Genomic DNA, 18,092 nt, shown 5'->3' on the forward strand with positions numbered 1-18,092 from the left:
ATGGTGAACAAAAGAAAAAACAACTTTATTTGAAATCCTGTCAATCACTCGTCACATAGTGCTTGCGGCGAAAACTCCATGCAGGAAACAAAGAACTAGAGGCTAGACATTTATTTTTAACTGGGGAGATAATTTTGGTCTATGCAGCTCGTGGCTAGAATTTTTCATCAGCGAAAACTCACGCATCTTTTTAGCCTTCAGATAATATTTTAAGATTATAAAGCATATTTGAACTTCCTGCGAAAACCTGAGGCCCCAGATGGCAAACTCTGAAAAGATAATATTCTTGCAGCATGAAGTGACGCTTTCCACAGTGCCTCATGTTCGCTGCGAAGGATCCAGCTTATGCTTCAGACCAAATGCCTGCTCTATATTTAGCACGGCAGAGTCTATTGTGAAGCGGTGCAGTTTGGTGGTTACCACGTGCGCAGTCCCAGAGCAACAGTTTGGGTCTGTCGGAGCCGGTTCCTGAAAGGAGAAAATGGTTAACGCGCATGGATGTAACACGACTTGGAACAGCTTTTGGTGGATTTTGGGGGGGAGGAAAAGAACTTGAGCGGTCTTTGAGCTGGCAAAGTGCTTACAAAGGGAAGCAGTGATCTAAAAATAAGAACAATAGTTTAAAAAGACACAACGCGAGGAGGCCGGCGGCTCAGCCTCCTCGGAGGGCGGCAGGCTCGCACGGGCTGAGCTCGGCGTCCCGGCCTTCAGGGGGCTGCCGGGGGGCCCGGGGAGCCCCGGCTGCGCCTCGCTTCTGAGTTTGCACCGCCCGAGGGGAATGCGAGCCCCGTGGCGTGTGGCAAGCGCCTCGCTCGGCTCTCAAACTTGCCTCAGAGAGCCGGCAGGGCAGCGCCTGAGGGGAGGGCACGGCCCGGCCGAGCCGGGCGGGGAGGCGCCTGCGGCGGAGCCGGGTCGCCCTGCTCGGGGCTGCGGGCGGCCAACGGGGCCGGGGAGCGGGGGGGGCGGTGAGGGAGGCGGGCCGAGCCCGCCCGGCCCCGGCCCCCGCCGCTGACGGGCGGGGAAGGGCCGGGCCGGGCCGGGCCGGGCGAGCAGCGGCGGCGGCGGGCGAGGGGCGGCCACTCGAGCAGCGCCCGCGCCCGCTGAGCGGCAGCACGGCCGCGCCGGGCCCCCGCGTCCCCTCGCCGCCGCCCCGAGGCCCCATGGCGGGGCTCTCGCTGCCGCCGCCGCTGCTGCTGTCGCTGCTGCTGCTGCTGCTCCCGCCCGCCGCCGCCTCCCCGGCCCCGGAGCAGCCGTCGTGCCACGGCGCCTTCGACCTGTACTTCGTGCTGGACAAGTAAGGGCTGCGCGGGGGGCTGAGGGGGCGGCGAGCGGGGCTAGCGGTCGCCTCAGCGGGCTAACGGTCACCCACAGGGGGCTAACGGTCAGCGCGCGGGGCTCGCCTCAGCGGGCTAACGGTCCCCACGCCGCGCTCAGCCGCCGCCGCCGCGCCGGGCTAACGGTCGCCGCGCGCCACCGTCGTGTTTGGTTTATTATTATTATTTATTATTTTATTATTATTTTTGTTTTTGTGAGGTAAAAAGGCGTTTTCCGAGTAAAAAAAAAAGTGCCGGCGGCGGCCGTTTTTCGGGCAGCTGCCGCCCCTCCCCCGCCGCAGCTGCCGGCGGTGGGGTTTGTGGCGGGGAAGTTTGCGGCGGCCGGGCTCGGCTGCTGCTCGCTGCCCCGCCGGGAAACGGCCCCAAAACCGCTCCCGGGAACCTCCAGGGGGGTCCTGAGGGGAGCAAACAGTCCCGGGGGGCTGGGTGTCGCTGGAAATGCCCCTTTCCTCCCCCCTCTTTCCGTAACTCAGGCCTACGACTCACACGCTTCTGCTTTTCTTTCCAGGTCTGGGAGCGTAGCGCAGAACTGGCACGAGATATTTGATTTTGTGCATCAACTGACGGAAAGATTTGTGAGGTGCGTTTTGTTCCCTGCACTGTCTCTCGTTCTGGGATAGCTTGAGAAAGCCCACGTTTTCGTAAGCTCGGTAGATCCCTCTCACAAACATGTTAAGAGTTTGGCTTCTAATGCCCTGATTGCGAGAAAATCTTGGAAACTTTCCCTTAATTTTCTCATGTTTGGAACTCAGTAAAAAGGCGATAGTAAGCATCTTTAAACACTTAAGTCTCTCAAAGTACTTTGAGGGGTGAATACCTCTTTTTCTGCTCTTATTTTTCCCTGAACCACAGGGAAATACTTCTCATACATATTTTTGCCTGAACCACAGGGAGATACTTCTCATACAGCATTTCATGTATACTGCTTTTAGAGATCTAGATGAAGATAGCAATCTGATTACACCTCTGTGTGTGCATGTAAATGTGTGGCACAGGTGAAAAATGGGGAAGCATCTTTCAAGCTCAGAAAAATACACAGGAAGTTTGTGCCTTGGTAACAGTGTATGTGTCATACGTACATGTAATCAACTTTATGTTTAACTGGCTCGCAGTACTGTCTGGCAAGTAGTGGTGCTGCAGAAATGGCTGTTGTAAACACTGGCTAACTGTACAAACAGCTGAGGGTGACTGGGTTGTAGCATCCTGCTTTAAAAAAAAAAAAAAGTGAAACAAAGAAAACCTCCAAAAATACGGAGACAGATGTGGCAGTTTTTGCTCTGGAAAAAGAAATTCAGCAAGCACTTATAATCTTGGCTTGCTAATAATAAAGAGATACAAATAGGCTTGTATAATTTAATACAGTGCCTACATCCATCATCTGTAAAGCAAGTCTTATGTTAAGCAAATGGCTCACATGAGCCTTTGAAAGTTATTTTGTAAAGTTTATAAGAAAAAGAAGAGAGCCTGGGGACACTGTAGCACCACTTCTTTTTCAACAACCACTGAAAAATACATCTGTCCCCACTAAAAGAGTGGTGCTTGTCTGGTGTAAATCCTTCCATTCACCATCTTTTGCAGCCAAATTAGAATGCCCTCTGCAACAGTTGTTGTGTAGTGGTCTGGCTGCATTATCTAAAATAATTTAGTTGGTAAGTTATTTAGCTGATCTTACACATCAAAGGAGTGTTAACAACAGTGCAGAGACAGACAACCTAACCTCAGAGCATCTGCACACTCAACCTTATGTGGCACTAAGCCTTCACAGAAGGACCAACCATCGGTTAGCTCCTGTGGGAGCCTGAGCAGTTCATACTGTGCCCTCTGAGAACTGATAGGGCCTTTGTGCCCCCTTCAGGCCTCAGTACACTTTTAAACAGGGTACAGAGTCAACCCTGCTCTTTCTTAAATTGAAAAAGTGTGGGCAGAACCACAGGGAACCATTTGGTAGCAAGTTGCTTCAGTCCGCACCTAAAGTTTTCATCTGAAGAATTATTTCACAGCTGTGTGACCTGTGTGCATCTGCTCACCAGTTTGGCTCATCTGTTGCATACATGTTTCAGTAGTAGCTCTGTTGCTGCCCTCCTCCATCATCCTGGGGTCCAAGTGCTGGGAACACAAAACAGAAATGGGGTGTCTTGCAAAGAGGACAGATTCATGGTTAGTTAGAGGACAGTTCAAGTTAGTTAAGTAGTAACTTTGACGTTTCTACTTGTAGAGGGTTGCATCTCAAAGAGGGAAGTCTGGCATTGCTTGGGCTAGATAGATAGTGATCTAATGCAGAGGTGGGGATTTCAGCTGTTTGTTTGGCAGCTGCTTGTGGCAACTAAGACAACTGATAAACCCACAACTTAGATTACAATTACATTTAGAGCATCTCAGATATTTTTTTTTAATATCCAGTACCTCAATAGCCTACAAGACTGGATCTTAAATCCAAGTTGTGAGTGGCCAAAGGTTTTCCCAGAACTTTTATTTCCGTGATGTCAATAATTTTAAGTTGCATCACTGACACAAAATAACTGAAAATGCATAGTCATTTATCTCTACAAGTGTTGTCTTTTACTAATATTAACCCAATAAATCAGTGCTGATACACATATATCATGAATTATAAAATTTACCAAATATCTTGTCATGAATATAAATTCAAGGCAGGTAGGATGGATGTTAATACTTACCTTAGGGAAGTTACTGTCTTGGCCTTCCAGAACATCAGTTCTTAAGAGATGCATTTTTCCACTGACAGTTGGAGTTAACTTCTCTTAGTCTTACTAAGAGACAAGTGGGGTTCTCAAAAATAATAATAATAATAAAAGATATAATTCCTTATTAAAAAGTAATTTCATACAGGATTGCTTTGTACAATGACATTTCCCTGGATGATTTTACAGATGTCGATCACAAGTGGCACAACTCTATGTCAGAGACAAACATCCTAATTCTGAAAGAGTTTGTCATGCCACTTGACTAGAGCTGAAAAAGCCAGACAGTGCTGCTGCTTTAATTCTGGTGATTTTATGACCTAAAAGCATAGTTGGAAATATACTTTGTACTGAGATCAAACTTTAAGAAGGGGTAACTAACTTGTGCATGTGTCCATGTTTACTGCCCTGGAGCAAGGGTGCACTGTAAGCGCATAGCCCTAACTTATTTTTACACCAGCGAGTGATGATGAAAACATCTTTTATACTTTGGTAGATAATCAAATTGTATGTAGATTGTAGATTGTTTGGTAAACAATCCATGAATTTCACATTCAGTTGGGTCACACGAGTTCTTAACTCTTAAGTTCAGCATGTGTTGATTTGGAGTTCAGTCAGGAGGAAGAGAAAAATAATTCTAATTCTGCTACTTCATTCTCAATGCATGCCTGGAAAAGGAAGTGAAATGGGCAGAAACCCTTCAGTTCCTTTCTTGTTCTTGTTTTCTAGTTCAAAAGTGTGTTCTTTGGAAGTTAGAGGATAAAGACATTAGTAATAAATGAGTACATGAATGGAATGATGTGCATGTGTACATTTCATTTGTCTAAACTGTTGTTTTTTTCTTTTCTTTCCCCTTTTAAAAGCCCCAAGATGAGATTATCCTTTATCGTGTTTTCCTCCCAGGCACAAGTCATTATGCCATTAACTGGAGACAGGTTAGTGCACTGCTTTTTTTTAATTCCCATCTCCCTCTCCCCACCAAGAGCTCTTATTAAATCAGAGGAACAGTCACAGATACTGAACAATAACCGATACCTTTAAGTGGTGGTCAGTCACGTGGCCTCGGTGTAGAGATGGATTTAATTTTGTGAACATCTCAATGGAAAGCCTGGTAAAAGGGAAAAGGAGAGGGATGAGAAAAATTCTTGATGTGAATTCTGCTGCTGCTTTGCACACCAACTATGAGTTGATGGTTTTTCATCTCTTGCATGACTCTGCACCTTCCTTGACACAACAGGAGAAATTACTTTTGCATGTACTTTTATAAAGCAAGCTCTTTAGATAAAAGTTTCCAATGTTTATGTCCAGGTAAAGCACACAATAGTAAATTAATGTTTCCCATTATCTCATATTGTCTATGTTCTAATGATGACTTCAAAAACAGTTTTAGATGGTAAAGTTTGTGCCACTTGAAAGATGAGAGATCTTTGTGACACCATGGACGTGTCTTGAGGTACCTGACATCTTCCCTTCTGTTGATGTTTTTAGGGGCAATGGAATGCAAGGCTACTCACTCTGATTTCAAGAAGTGATGATTAGCAGCTACGACAGGTCAGGGATAGGTGTTGGGGAAACAGCAGCAAAAAAATCAGGTAGAGGAGAGATTGTTGCAAAATTAACTACCGAAACCACAGGAACTGGGAACTATATTGGGGAATCCCTTCTTTCAGCAGAGGACAGTTGCAGTACCCTCAAATCACCTGGGTCCTTCAGAAATCCTTTCAGCCCTGTCAAAACAACACACCCTTACTGTCTCCCTTCTGTCCAGAAGCCAAGCACTATGAACAACTTTTTGGATTTGGAACATTTGGATAAATCATTTACAAATCATATTAATGAACTGTGGCAGGGTGGAAGTGAGGTAGTCCTTCCTTTCTGTTTCCTTTAGTGGAATTGATACAAAACATGATGTGTCCTTTTCACTCAGTTTTGTTTTTTTTTTTTTTAGTAAAGGATACATAATAGCAAGTACAACACTGAAGAGAACTGACCTTGGCAACAGACAAATGTCTCGCCCTATAGTAAAGGAGGCTGACATTCTAGAAGTAGACTGTCTGAGGACACAGTTCCAAGCCCCTACCTGTTCAAGCACTTCAAAAAGTGGTCTGACTTGAGAACAGCTAAGTGCTCACGCCCCAGCCTGCACTTGGATGCTGGAGCTGCTCTCTGCAAGGAGAGACAAGGTTATAAACCATTTTTCCAGATGGCTTGAGAGGGTTCAGAAGAGGACATTTAAGCCTGTTCCAAGGACTGCTCAAGTCAATGAGACCCTTTCTCTCGATTTCAATAGGCTCTCAATCCCTGTTAGTACTCTATTCCTTATCAAACTCAGAGTCAGCATTGATACCACACAGAGCACTTGGACAGAGCTCTGGAATTGTGCCACATGAGCACAAGTGCCTTTTTTATCGTTGCGTGCTTATGGCACGCTTCAGGCTGTGGAAAGAATCAAGTGTTTCTTGGAAATCTAGTTTAAAGCATAGAAAGAACCCATTTACTCTCTTGTGGATTCCTCTGAAGGACTTTTCTTAAATACAAGGTTTGCCAATTGTTTTGAGCATGTTTAGGAGGAACTAAAAGGAAGGTGGAGGGGAGACAACAGTAACTGTGACCTGACCCTATCTACATGAATAAGAACGGATAGATAGAGCTGGAACAGCTGTTACTTTCAATATTGAAGTAGTCAATGGTTAAAAATGACTTACAATTTTAACTCCCATTGTTCTGAACAGGAGGTGAGCAGGCTAAGTACAGCGCGGTATCAGGGATGGGTGTTCGTGATTATGGGATGTTCCAGCCTTGTTAGTTTACGTGCATTTTAGCTTTGCCAGGATGTTTTTCCCCACACTCACTTGCTAATTCACCAATTAGCAATTTGTGAAACCACAACTCATTCCCAGCAGTTAGTTCAAAGTAGGGAGGTCTTTTTTGTTTAAAAAACCAAAGCATTCTAATTGTTTGCACAAAGTGATTGTTGCTTTTTCCTATATAATAAAGATGTGGATATAAAGAAACCCACACCACAGTGCTAACGCCCCTGCATTGCCAAATATTTTTGGGACTATGTAAACAACTGTGCAAAGAGAAGTCACTGATAACCACAGTACACACAATGCTGTGACAAATACTTGGAATAAAAGTAACACCCAAATGGAAACTACTGTTGTAGAGATGCTCGTTCCCCAGTGAAGTTTGTCTGCAAACTGTATACAGACCGATAAACAGATTTGTGCATTCACATTCGGGGCTCAGCTATGCTACCACTTTTAAAAAAGAAAGCTGCTCAGAAAAGCAGTTACACTGGCAAAGGTTGATGTCTTCTGCATTCTCTTCTAGCCAGCTGTATGCTGGCCAGCAGAATTTCAGGTTTCTGTAAGCCCGATTCTGCAGCACGTGGTTGGTATCCATAGCCAGAACTAGCTGTGCTGATTCTGTGGGATATAAAGAAAGATTATGTTCCTGAAAGTGGAAAAATTGGACCCTTAAGTACCTGATGCATTACCAGCTGCACCCTACCATGCTTGTCCACAGCCTGATGTAGTTCATTCCTTTGCTGCCCTTTGGTGCCTGTCTGTTTTCTATTCAAAGCACATGCAGGAGTCCTACAATTTGAAGCATAATGATTATTATTGTTGTATCTAGCTCTCCAGTATTTAAGTAAATCTGAATTCTGGATCATGCTCAGATAAAGGAAGGTTGCTACATTTTAATTTACGTTAAATTGATTTATTTGTTTGCAAAGCTGGGCTGCATTGTAATCGCTCTTTACTAAATGGTCTGGTTTAACTTCTAAATGTAGTTCTGCAGCACCCTGTCTTGGGGCACGGAAGGTAGGAGACGAGTTTGCTGTAGACTTTGGCCCAGGCAGGGAGCGGTGTTTGTAGACAGGCCCACGTGCCTCCCAGAGGAGTTGGCACAGCCTCCCACACAGCAAACAAAGCCTCTCCAGCTGGAGTGTGTAATGCTGGCATAAGGTCCTGCTTGCCGAGACAGAGCACAGCAGAGGTCCCCAAAGGGTATGGCTCAGCCCGGCACCTCTCCTGATTTCAGCTGGGCTGGGCTGGGCTCTTCCCCACAGCCCCTGCTCACACAAGTTCACAAGAGAATCCAAAAGAACCCTTGGATCAAAATGACAAAGTGCTTATAGCCATGGTTGCATTTGCCTGCCTGCTACTAGAAGCATTATCTGAAGTAGCTGCAAAGTTTATAAGAGAGAACAGACAGGGTATGTAAAACAAATTAAACGTGCCTTTTCTAAAAGACAGAGGTGTGATGCAGCACATATGCCAAATGGGGAAGAGATATTAAAATTGTGATTGTTCAGCCCAAACACAGACAGGCTGCAAGTTGCTGATTTTGTTTTGCCTTTTCCACCTCCCTCCCTTGTCTGACTTAAACCACGAAGCCAAAGGCAATCCAGCCTTTATTACCATTATTGAATTGTAGTGCAGTGGTGTCCAGACACCCAGGCTGAGGTCATGGTTCTGTTATTTCAGTACAGATGAGCTTCATATAAAACCAGACCTTCTCCGCAGAGTTTTGTGGCTACAGCAACTCATTACCGAAACTAGGGAGAAGAGAATTCTGAGAGCACTGCAGAGCAAGAAAGAGGGCTTCCAAGTACTACAGCTGGCTGAGTAGAGGGTCCTGTTACTGCAGGGGTTCAGGCAGAGATGAGCTCCTGTGCCCTCCCTCCAAACCTTCTGGATGTGAGTTTTGGTGTGACTCGGCTGATCTGTTTTGATGCTTGTTAGGGGGCGGTCTGCTTGGGCTGTAAGTCGTGCATTCGCCTTGTGACAGTCAGAGCAGGGCTTGCTCCTACCTGACCCTCCCAAAGCAGGGGTGGAGCTTCCCTGTGTCTGGCTGGGCTGATCTGGTAACACGTGCCCCAAAAAGGGATGGTGACTGATTAAGTTGCAGCTAAAAAAGCTGCTGCTGCCAAAGATTTTCCTGGAACCCCTTGTAGGCAGAGGCCTGGAAACACCAGAGATTTCTGTGTGGCTGGGTCACAAGACATTTTAGATAAATAAAACTGAACTGATTGTACAAAAGCTATTTTTGCAAAATGAAATCTGTTTCAGAAAACTGGGACTTGAGTTGCTGCTTGTTTCTTGGCAGCAGAATGCTAACGCCTGTGATGTGCTGCCACTCATCCTGGCAAGCACTAAGTATGTGGTTTATAATCTGCGTTCATACATAATCAGTTTCAAGTTGTTTCTATAGATGCTGAATATAAAATATTTGGATCAAACAGATTGTATTATCTTACATAACTTGTTCTTCTCCATACATTCAATGTGACATTTTTTATTTTTATTTTTTAATTGTATCAGTTGATCCTGTGATTGGGAGCTTATTGCAGCTAGGGATTGTACTTTGGAACAGAGCTTCTAAACATAGAGGAACCCCATCAGCGGAACAAATGCCTAGTGGGTGGCATTCAGGCAGACCGGCATATGCATTCTTTCTCATTTTGCTTGCCTTAAGGAAAGCTTTCATGCATCCTGCAATGTATTTTCCCTCCGTCTCCTCACCCCTGCTTATTTCCTCATTGTTACCTATATTTATTCTATATGCTCTGCCCCACATGTCATGTCTTTACTTAGCTGTTTTTTGCTTGCTTGTTTGTTTGTTTTCTCCCCCCCCAGGGTAACTTTCCATGGGTTGAGTGGAACTTTAAGAATTAAGAACTTCCAGATTTAGTTGGAAAAAATCTTTAACACTATCCTTACTGCTACTCCCTTTCCTTAGATAAAAGAGGTGTCCCACAAATGCTGCTTTTGCCTATCAATACTAATTTTTTAAGGCAGAAGAACTTAATTATTGCAGTTCTCTCCTACCCTATTAAATAGCCACAGACTGACCAGGATGATTTATTTAACTAGAAATATAACTGCTATTTTAAGGGATTTCCTTTTCTAATTGCAGCATGATCAGAAGTGAAGTCAGTTTAATTGAACAAAGTAAACTTAATAAAACAAAATTTCTGGTGGGCCATTTTAATGCTGAGGCTTGGTCACTTTTTTTTTGTGGTATTTACTCTGAAACATTTTACCCAAATCCAGCTCTTTGACTCACTGAGGCATATTCTGTTATTTAGGTTTAAACTAACTGTTAGCACAGTGCTGCTTCCGTTGTGAATATAAGATCTGCCTCCACACATAGCTAAATGCCGTGTTTTACAGATTTTAATTTCAGGCTTCGTTTACAACAAATGCTAATTTTTTCCATCAATAAAGTAACATCTTTTCCCACTGTAAATCAATGCTGAAATCCTTAACCTTTTTGTTTTCAGAGGGAAAATCAAGCAAGGTCTTAAGGATTTGGAGGAGGTGAAACCAGCAGGGGACACATACATACATGAAGGATTAAAACGGGTAGGTTGTACTCACCCTCTTGCAATTAAAACCATCTCTGTTCTCACCCTTTGGGTAACACAATCTGTAACATAAATGGATTGATTTTATATTCTGGTGAGTTACACTCAAATATTTCTGGCTCTCTTGTGGTCCTGGGACTGCCCGGACACTAAGCAGATCCCATGCAGGAGGCAGACCGGCCATTGCAGGAATTTGCCATATGCAATTTCTTTGGTTTGATCCTTCACAGCAGAGAGTGTTTCTTTGTTCTGGATCAAACAGCTGACACAGTTACATGGTAAATACTCACACACAGCTTTGTCAGGCTGCACATATAGCAGGGCCTTCTAAAGAAGGTGCTCATTGACAATTAACAGCACAGATCAGAATTTCAGAAACAACTAGCATTTTTTTGAACTACTTATTTTTTCTTGAGATAAACAGTGAAAGTACACTTGGTCATTTTGCTGAAAGCCTCAAACCGTGCTGGTAAGAAGTAAAGTGAGGAACTAAGCTTTCATGGTTATGGATAGAAACTTACTTTCTTCCTTTATGCCTATAGAGCCAAGATTGTAATTATGATCTGTGGGCTGAAAAGCTAGGCAAACAGAAGTTTGTTGCTGTTTAAAAAATGGTAATGGTAAGCCACTCTTCTTATATCTTGGAACCTACTGACTGACATTTAAAAGCTGCGGGTAGCAGAGAAAACCTTATGGTGGATTTAAAGAAATGTGAGCTTCAAAACTCAAAGCATCCGTCCTGAAGGAATCAAGTTTTTTCAAAAACTGATCAGTTACTGACTATCACTTCAGAGATGCACTCACTACTAACTGTAATGTAGTGACAAATTATTTCCTTGTTAGTAACACGTGAAAGGAAGGCAGAGGATCGTCGGAAGAGATGGGTTTGAAGATAAAGCAGCATGTTGTTTCAAATGCCATGTTAGCTTAGAAGAGACATCTTGGTTAAATGTTCAGATATAATTTTCATTTTTTTTTTTTTTAGGCCAATGATCAGATTAAGCAGCATGGAGCAAAGTTTTCTAGTATCATCATTGCATTGACAGATGGCAAGCTAGATGGCCAGATTCCCTTGTATGCAGAGAAGGAGGTGAGCACTAGGTGAAAATGCATGTTGTATTCTGAAGAGCTTGCATTGCCTTTTGAATGAAAAAATACTTAATCCTCTCTTCTATTCCCTGGCAGGCAAAGATATCCAGAAGTCTGGGGGCTAGAGTTTACTGCGTTGGCGTCCTGGATTTTGTGCAACAACAGGTAAGAACATTACTATTTTAGATTAGTAGGCCGTACCTTGTTACAGGGTTTTACGTGTTTCATGTTAAATAATATATAAATAAATTTTACTTACATTAGGCAGGACAATATTTTCTCTGGCTCAGGAAGCAGACACTCAAATGCATATACAGGCATGAACAGAACGTTTGGGTGGCACTTCTGGTGCAGGAAAAACTGCCAGAAATACCCTTGCTACCTCATATCTGCCTACAGCAAGGGACATAGGTAAAACCTTCCATTAAGACACTAACCAGATCAGGCTACAGTTGGCATTAACTGCATTGCTATGGACAAGCTTTAAGCAGAATATATAACAACCTTATGAAAAGGATAAAGAAAAGAAATTTTTCAAAAAAAAAAAAAAGAAAAAAGGATCGATATCTTTCACCAACTAAAAGTTCTTCCAGATCTGCCATTCTCTGGCAAAACTGTCCTAATCATCCCTGGAGCTACTTCCGTAGCATGAACTTGACTTAAAGGGAGCAGTGTACAAGAGATGCTTTACTATAATAAAGGCATGTAGAAAGGCTTTTTAATGTAAGGCAGAGTGAAGAAAGAACATAACTTTGGAAAGAGATGCAGAATTACTGCCGAAATACAGGCCCTAAAAGCTTTTTTTACTGTCGTTGTTTGACATGATGGATAGCTACTACACCATATTGTTATCTGCTGTAGGTTCTCACAGATCCTCCCACTTAGAAAAAACATGGGTAGCTTCTTCACTGGAGAGGGAACCCAAATTTTTCCTTCTCTTTTCAGAGTTATGAAAGGTGTGTTTTTTTGTACATCTTTTTTTTTATTTTAAGGCTGAAAAATCATTTAAAGAGCTTCATTTGCCAAGTGATTCATGTGTTTCCATGTGTTTTCTCTCCAAAGCTTGAAAAAATTGCTGACACAAAAGAGCAAGTCTTCCCTGTCACTGGAGGATTCCAAGCACTTAAGGGGATCATCAATTCTGTGAGTATCAGGCAATAAGTTGAACATTTCCTCAAGATAATAGCATACTCTCCACTTCCACTTGCTCTTCCAGGAAGAATTGGTTCCTAAATGTGTAATACCAATATATTGTGCTCTACACACAGAGAAGCAGTTGTGTAAATAAACATTGCCTGCTGCTCCTGCAATTTTTCATGCTCAGACCTTGTATAGAGTTTGATAGCTCCCAGGTCTATAAAGTACAGTGGGTTTGAGGAGGATGCATTGAGGAATGGCTGCTACAGGCTTAATCTAAAACAAATTGAGACTTTTACTCCAACAGAGTTGAGAACAACTGGTTAAAGTTATTCAGAATGAGTGACAAATACATAGTGCACAAATCTTGGTATACTGAGAAGCATTCTAAATATACATGTATATGTTAGCCTTGACATTAATTGCTTGTTTTTCTTGTAAATAACAAGACTCTCAGTTCCTCCCCCCCCCCCCCCCCCCCCCCCCCCCCCAACATGCCATGAGCAACTCGCATCAGTGAGATGGGGCTCTTCAACTTCTTACTGTGATTTGCAAGCAAGAATCAAAGCAAAAGGAATGTTTTGTTTGTGGTCAGGGGCTGGACAGTATTGTAGCTGCATTTAAAGCAGACACCTTAGGTTGAAAGGACATAATTTGTTTGCCTTGTACTTTAACTAAAGGTCGCGTGCCTTACGCAGGGTTAAGCGTGCTGCAGCTGCACATAAGCAGCAAAAGAGGAAAAAAGCTTACTGTCAAGTCAAAACCAATAATGAAATCCTTTTTCTGAGAGTTATAATTCATTTCCTTTTCCATCTTTTTTTTTCTATTTTAAATAAATGAAGGATACTACTCACATACAGGATATTATGCAGTCATGAATTTATCACTTCCCTTGAATAGTGTGTTTTTTTTGTGGAAGTTAACGGCATCATGAAACAACTTCTTTTCCTTCTCATTGCTTAAAATAAATGTAATTTGAGAAGCTTCCTTGCACATTCTAAAGAGAGATAATCAACCTTTTCATGCAGTGACATTTATTTTCCTGAAATGATATACACCCCATGTGGTACTCCTTTTTTTAAATCTCAATCTATGCCATTTTAAATACTTACACAAATCAGTTTTTCTGCTAGTGCAAACCAATGCAACGTTTGAAGCCACCAGAGAAAGACTTATAGATAAGAGCAAAATATTTAGTCCCAATTCATTAAGCAAATAAATTTCCAATGGTACTAAATTTCAAAATGCATATGTCAAGGTAAACTAGGTAAAGGAAGAAGACATCTGCATTTGGACTGTCCTTTCAAACAAGAGTCACTGACCTGCAGGTTGGACCCTTCAATGAGTTGGATTTCTCCACTCTTCTTGCTCTTTGAGAAGGCAAAGGGAGTACAGTCTCTTGAAGTTTCTGAAGAGCTCAGCTTGAGAATTCTATAATTAAAATATACAGAAAGTTGACATATCCTGCACGCTGTCTCATTTTCCCTTATTTTTCATCAGTGTGGTTCTGGGCAGGCTCAGACTATTTGTCTCATTCCTCCCAGGAGCTTTCAAGCACTGCCATTTCTTTGTGGACAGAGTCAGCTTGGCAGATAGCTTTTGCACAAGTCTCAGTCCACCTTCTTCTGACACTCATGAAAATCTCAAGTGTAAAAATAGCAGATGAATGCATATCATGGCTGCAGAGCAAGAAAAGATGCACCTAGTTGCAGCACCTTGTTTTTAAAGGAATAGTTTAGGACAGGGACTGTGCAGAAACAGCAAACTTAAAGGAAGTTGTTCTATAGCTTAAACATAGCCTGCTCTTTACACTCTGACTTAACTCTGGAATTTTTTAGGGTTGTTAAGCAGATTGTAGCTGTAACAGATGCTTCAACATTCAGCTTGCTGCTTATTTCTGTCCTTAGAAAGACTATGTTGTGGCTTTCTGGGCCTATGGAAAATGTTGTAATTGTTGTGAGTGCTGTAACAAAGGAGCATGAGAAAACTTCTCCAATAGGAAATGTACCACCTTGCTTCAGTCTTTGTTTCATCAGTCTCATTTGTTTGGATAAGCGATCACACAAAAAGCGTTAGCACTGTGATACCTTCTGAGAGCTTTTAGGGGCTTGAATATTGTTTCCAGCTTCCTGAAAAGCACAGAATCTAACTGGAGTTTCATTTTCCTGTCATGACATTTAAGACTCTCTCCTTTTCTCTTCTCTAGTAAAGCACTTTAAGTGTATTTGCTGGAAGCAGCTGGAGTATGATACATTGCCAGCATCTTTGTTTTTACCACAGTGCGTGGAGGGAAGTATCTATAGTTTTTCTTCCCCGTTTTTTTAATGCACATGTTGGCTGCATTGCCATGATTGTTTAGTATGCTGTAGTTATAATTCAGTTTCCATTGAAAGGGTTTTGACTGATTGTGACAATTCATTCTCATTGCATTATAAAATCGATAAGCAAGATCTAATCAAATATGAAATAGTCACAGTTTTCCTTATTATTCACAATTATAAATCCATTTCAATTTGCAAGTTAGCTAAAGAACGCAGGCTGAAAGAGACACGCTGTCATAAAAGGGAAGTATAATTTCAAAAGAGATAAAGAGGAAATACCCAAGTCACAAACATGCAGAAGTATTGCTCGAAGTGCAGCATCAAAGGTGCAGTTCTGAAACCTCTGTTAACATTATTGAACATTTCTTGTTAAAAAAAGTACTGCTTACAGAAATAGCAGTGACCCAGCAATTAAAACCCTCGAGCAAAACTACAACAAAAAAAACATTCAGTAGGAATTGTAGGAGGAGCTTCTACTACATTTGTCTTTACTGGACTCTCAGCTGCAAATTTTTTGGCTGCTCTGATTTTATACTTCTGGTAAATTGACAGAATGTTGAACAGTTCATTTGCTGGTAGAAAAAAGTGACAAGCTTTATCTTACAGGATCTACTACAACCTGCTTTGCTTCTGCAGTTGCTTACAGTCTAAGAATTTATTACAATTTATTTTCTTTGGAGAGATGCACAAAATACGTTTAATGATTACCATGGATTAATGCTTAAGACAGTTGGAGATTTGCATTTAGAGAATTTTGAGCATTTAGCTCAAATCTTGAAAGCTTGTATTGTGTTTTGACTTTCTTACTTCTGATAAAAAAGGCCAGTGAAATTTCAAGGATTTTAGCACCTCCACATTGTGTTGTGTTTCTTCCAAGTAATACTGACAAACAGAAACTCCTCACAGACTTCTTTAAGTCTGTTTTTTGAAGTTTCCAGCTCTTCTGGAATTGCTAGTATCTAACTTTATCAAGTAGTAACTGAACAGCATTGTCAGAGCAAATAAATCTGAGTAGAAGTCTAGAGCTTAAAAGAAAAACGCTGAAGGCAAGTTATTATGCTATCAGGAACAGTTTACTGATGTAGTTTGGCTGATAATTACATGGAGTATGGCCTCATGAGCAACCCATAGCAGTGTGAACTGAAAGGGTTTCAGACTGTACAATTTATATCAGCGTGTGACAGTTCAGTACTATGTAAGACAATAAAACTGTTCTTTTTCCCCGTCTCCTCCCCTATATTATTGAGGTTAAACTTTTTTTGTTGTCGTTGTTTAATTTATATTTGAAGAACCATTTAGGAAGTTACCAATTTCATTGTTAGGACTGAGTCGGTCTGTCATAATCAAACTACCACCTTCTTAAATGGCTTTGAGGGAGGCTGGTGAGAATGCACTTGTCTTTACAGCTATCAGGCACACGGGTTCTGAGCAGCTTTGGGAGAAGGAAGATTAGCAGGGTCAGGACCCAGTCTGTAAGTAAGCTAACTCAAGGGTGCCTCAGTTGCATCTCGCCACATATAGTCCTGAACCAGAACCTTTATTGAGAGAAACACTGTGGAGACTTTGTCCTTATTAAATAGCTCAGACACTCCAAATTTCTCTGAAGGATCAGTTTCCGCAAGGTGACTGGGGACTGTGGGGCTAGCAGCCTAGAAGAATTTGTGAAACATACTGGGCATCAGGTTAACTTCTCTGTAATGCAGGAACAGTATTGGACTCCGTCAAGGACACGAGCAAAAGATGCCTTTGTTCACAGAAGCAGGAAATTTTGCAGTTATGAACACTTATTTGAACTATTTCATCATTTATGAAATGAAAGGTATAGGAACAGTGAGAAAAAGTGATTAAATTAAGGATCTGGGAGCCAGGATGCTGCTGCCATTTGAATCAAACACATGGAGCTTTACAGTGGACAATAAGGTCTCTACTCCCTTGCTGGAAAGCTCCACGTGTTTTCTAGCACCCTGTCTACTTCTCTGCCCTAACCCATCTGTATTTGGCTGCGTATTTGAATATAGGGGCAGTATGTAGTACAGTCAGCCTTCCCTGCTTCTGTTGTGCATGTTACACCTGCTGGCAGGCTTGCCTTTGGAAGATTGTTACCCCATTGTTTTTAATTTATTTATTTTTTAAATCAGGCTGAAGTTCCTGCCTGCCTATAATATCCCCATAGACCTCCACTGTCAATCAGCATGACATTTGATTTCCAATTGTTCCTGCAGTATTTTCATATTTTGTCTGTTTTCATGACATGTTTCTGTGCTTGTGGTTCACGCAGCTAGGCAAGTCAGAATTGCTTTTATGTGCCACATTCTGAAAAGCAAGAAGAGATAGCGATCTCTGCTTCCTCTTCCCCTTACGCAAACACAAGTCCTACCGATTTGTGAAAGTTGTCTGGTTGTCTCTGCAGGCAGAACTGGACAAGGCCTGTAAGAAGATAAATTAATGGAGCTTGCTTCAGTAACATTATTACAGTATGTGGCAGTTAGAAGTAGACTTCAAAACATTTTTGTATTAAAGTGAGTTGGCAGCACTTAATGCTGGAAGTTAAAATATATTTTGTACTTCAGAAATCCCTAAGAACTTGTTAGTAAGACTACAGAATCTTGACAGATGGAGAACTTGAGAGGAAGTAGTTTACAAAACATTTCTGTCTAGAATTGTTTTACCTTGCATTGTTACAAAAATTTATTGAGAATTCTACCTGAAAGGAATTAGAAATACAAGTGTTCATCTCTTTTTGCAGGTGCTTAGTTTTGAATTGGGCATTTTAGGTACAACCACCCTTTAACACAGTAGGGAAAAAAAAAAAAATCAAGGTATATAAGCTGAGCAGTTGCATTAGGTAGAAGAATTTTTACTGCACATTTGAAGCTAAATTGATTCTAAGTTGGCAAAGCCTATTATGGGAAATAAAAAAAAATCTAGTCCTTAACACAAAGTTGTAACTTTATGAAAAAAACAATTGGAAATTTGCAGTTAGTATTTCAACCAAATGAGAGACTCGTTAGGTCTTGGACTTGGGCATAGGTGTGGGGAGACACCATGGAGCAAGGTATTTGTTGTCTGGACAACCCACCTACAGCTGTACCTTGCCTACTGCCTTCAGCTCTATAAATTCCTTCGCTGG

The 18,092-nt window shown here is 42.0% G+C and overlaps 1 protein-coding gene across 2 annotated transcripts in view; it reads left to right on the top strand.

The window, feature by feature from the left end:
* The first annotated feature begins 1,215 nt into the window (after positions 1-1,215).
* ANTXR2 (ANTXR cell adhesion molecule 2) overlaps positions 1,216-18,092 on the top strand; it is a 111,116-nt gene continuing 94,239 nt past the window's right edge. Inside the window, exons 1-7 of one of the 2 annotated variants that reach the window (XM_032186531.1) lie at positions 1,216-1,294; positions 1,843-1,914; positions 4,900-4,971; positions 10,332-10,413; positions 11,401-11,505; positions 11,601-11,669; positions 12,567-12,647. In XM_032186531.1, coding sequence (XP_032042422.1) covers positions 4,907-4,971; positions 10,332-10,413; positions 11,401-11,505; positions 11,601-11,669; positions 12,567-12,647 — 402 coding nt within the window. In that variant the 5' untranslated portion in view covers positions 1,216-1,294; positions 1,843-1,914; positions 4,900-4,906. Of the gene's footprint in view, positions 1,295-1,842; positions 1,915-4,899; positions 4,972-10,331; positions 10,414-11,400; positions 11,506-11,600; positions 11,670-12,566; positions 12,648-18,092 lie in introns of those variants that run through there. The other variant, XM_032186532.1, reaches the window with a different exon arrangement.

The sequence above is a fragment of the Aythya fuligula genome, chromosome 4 (genome assembly GCF_009819795.1).
Source record: "Aythya fuligula isolate bAytFul2 chromosome 4, bAytFul2.pri, whole genome shotgun sequence".
Lineage (NCBI taxonomy): Eukaryota > Metazoa > Chordata > Aves > Anseriformes > Anatidae > Aythya > Aythya fuligula.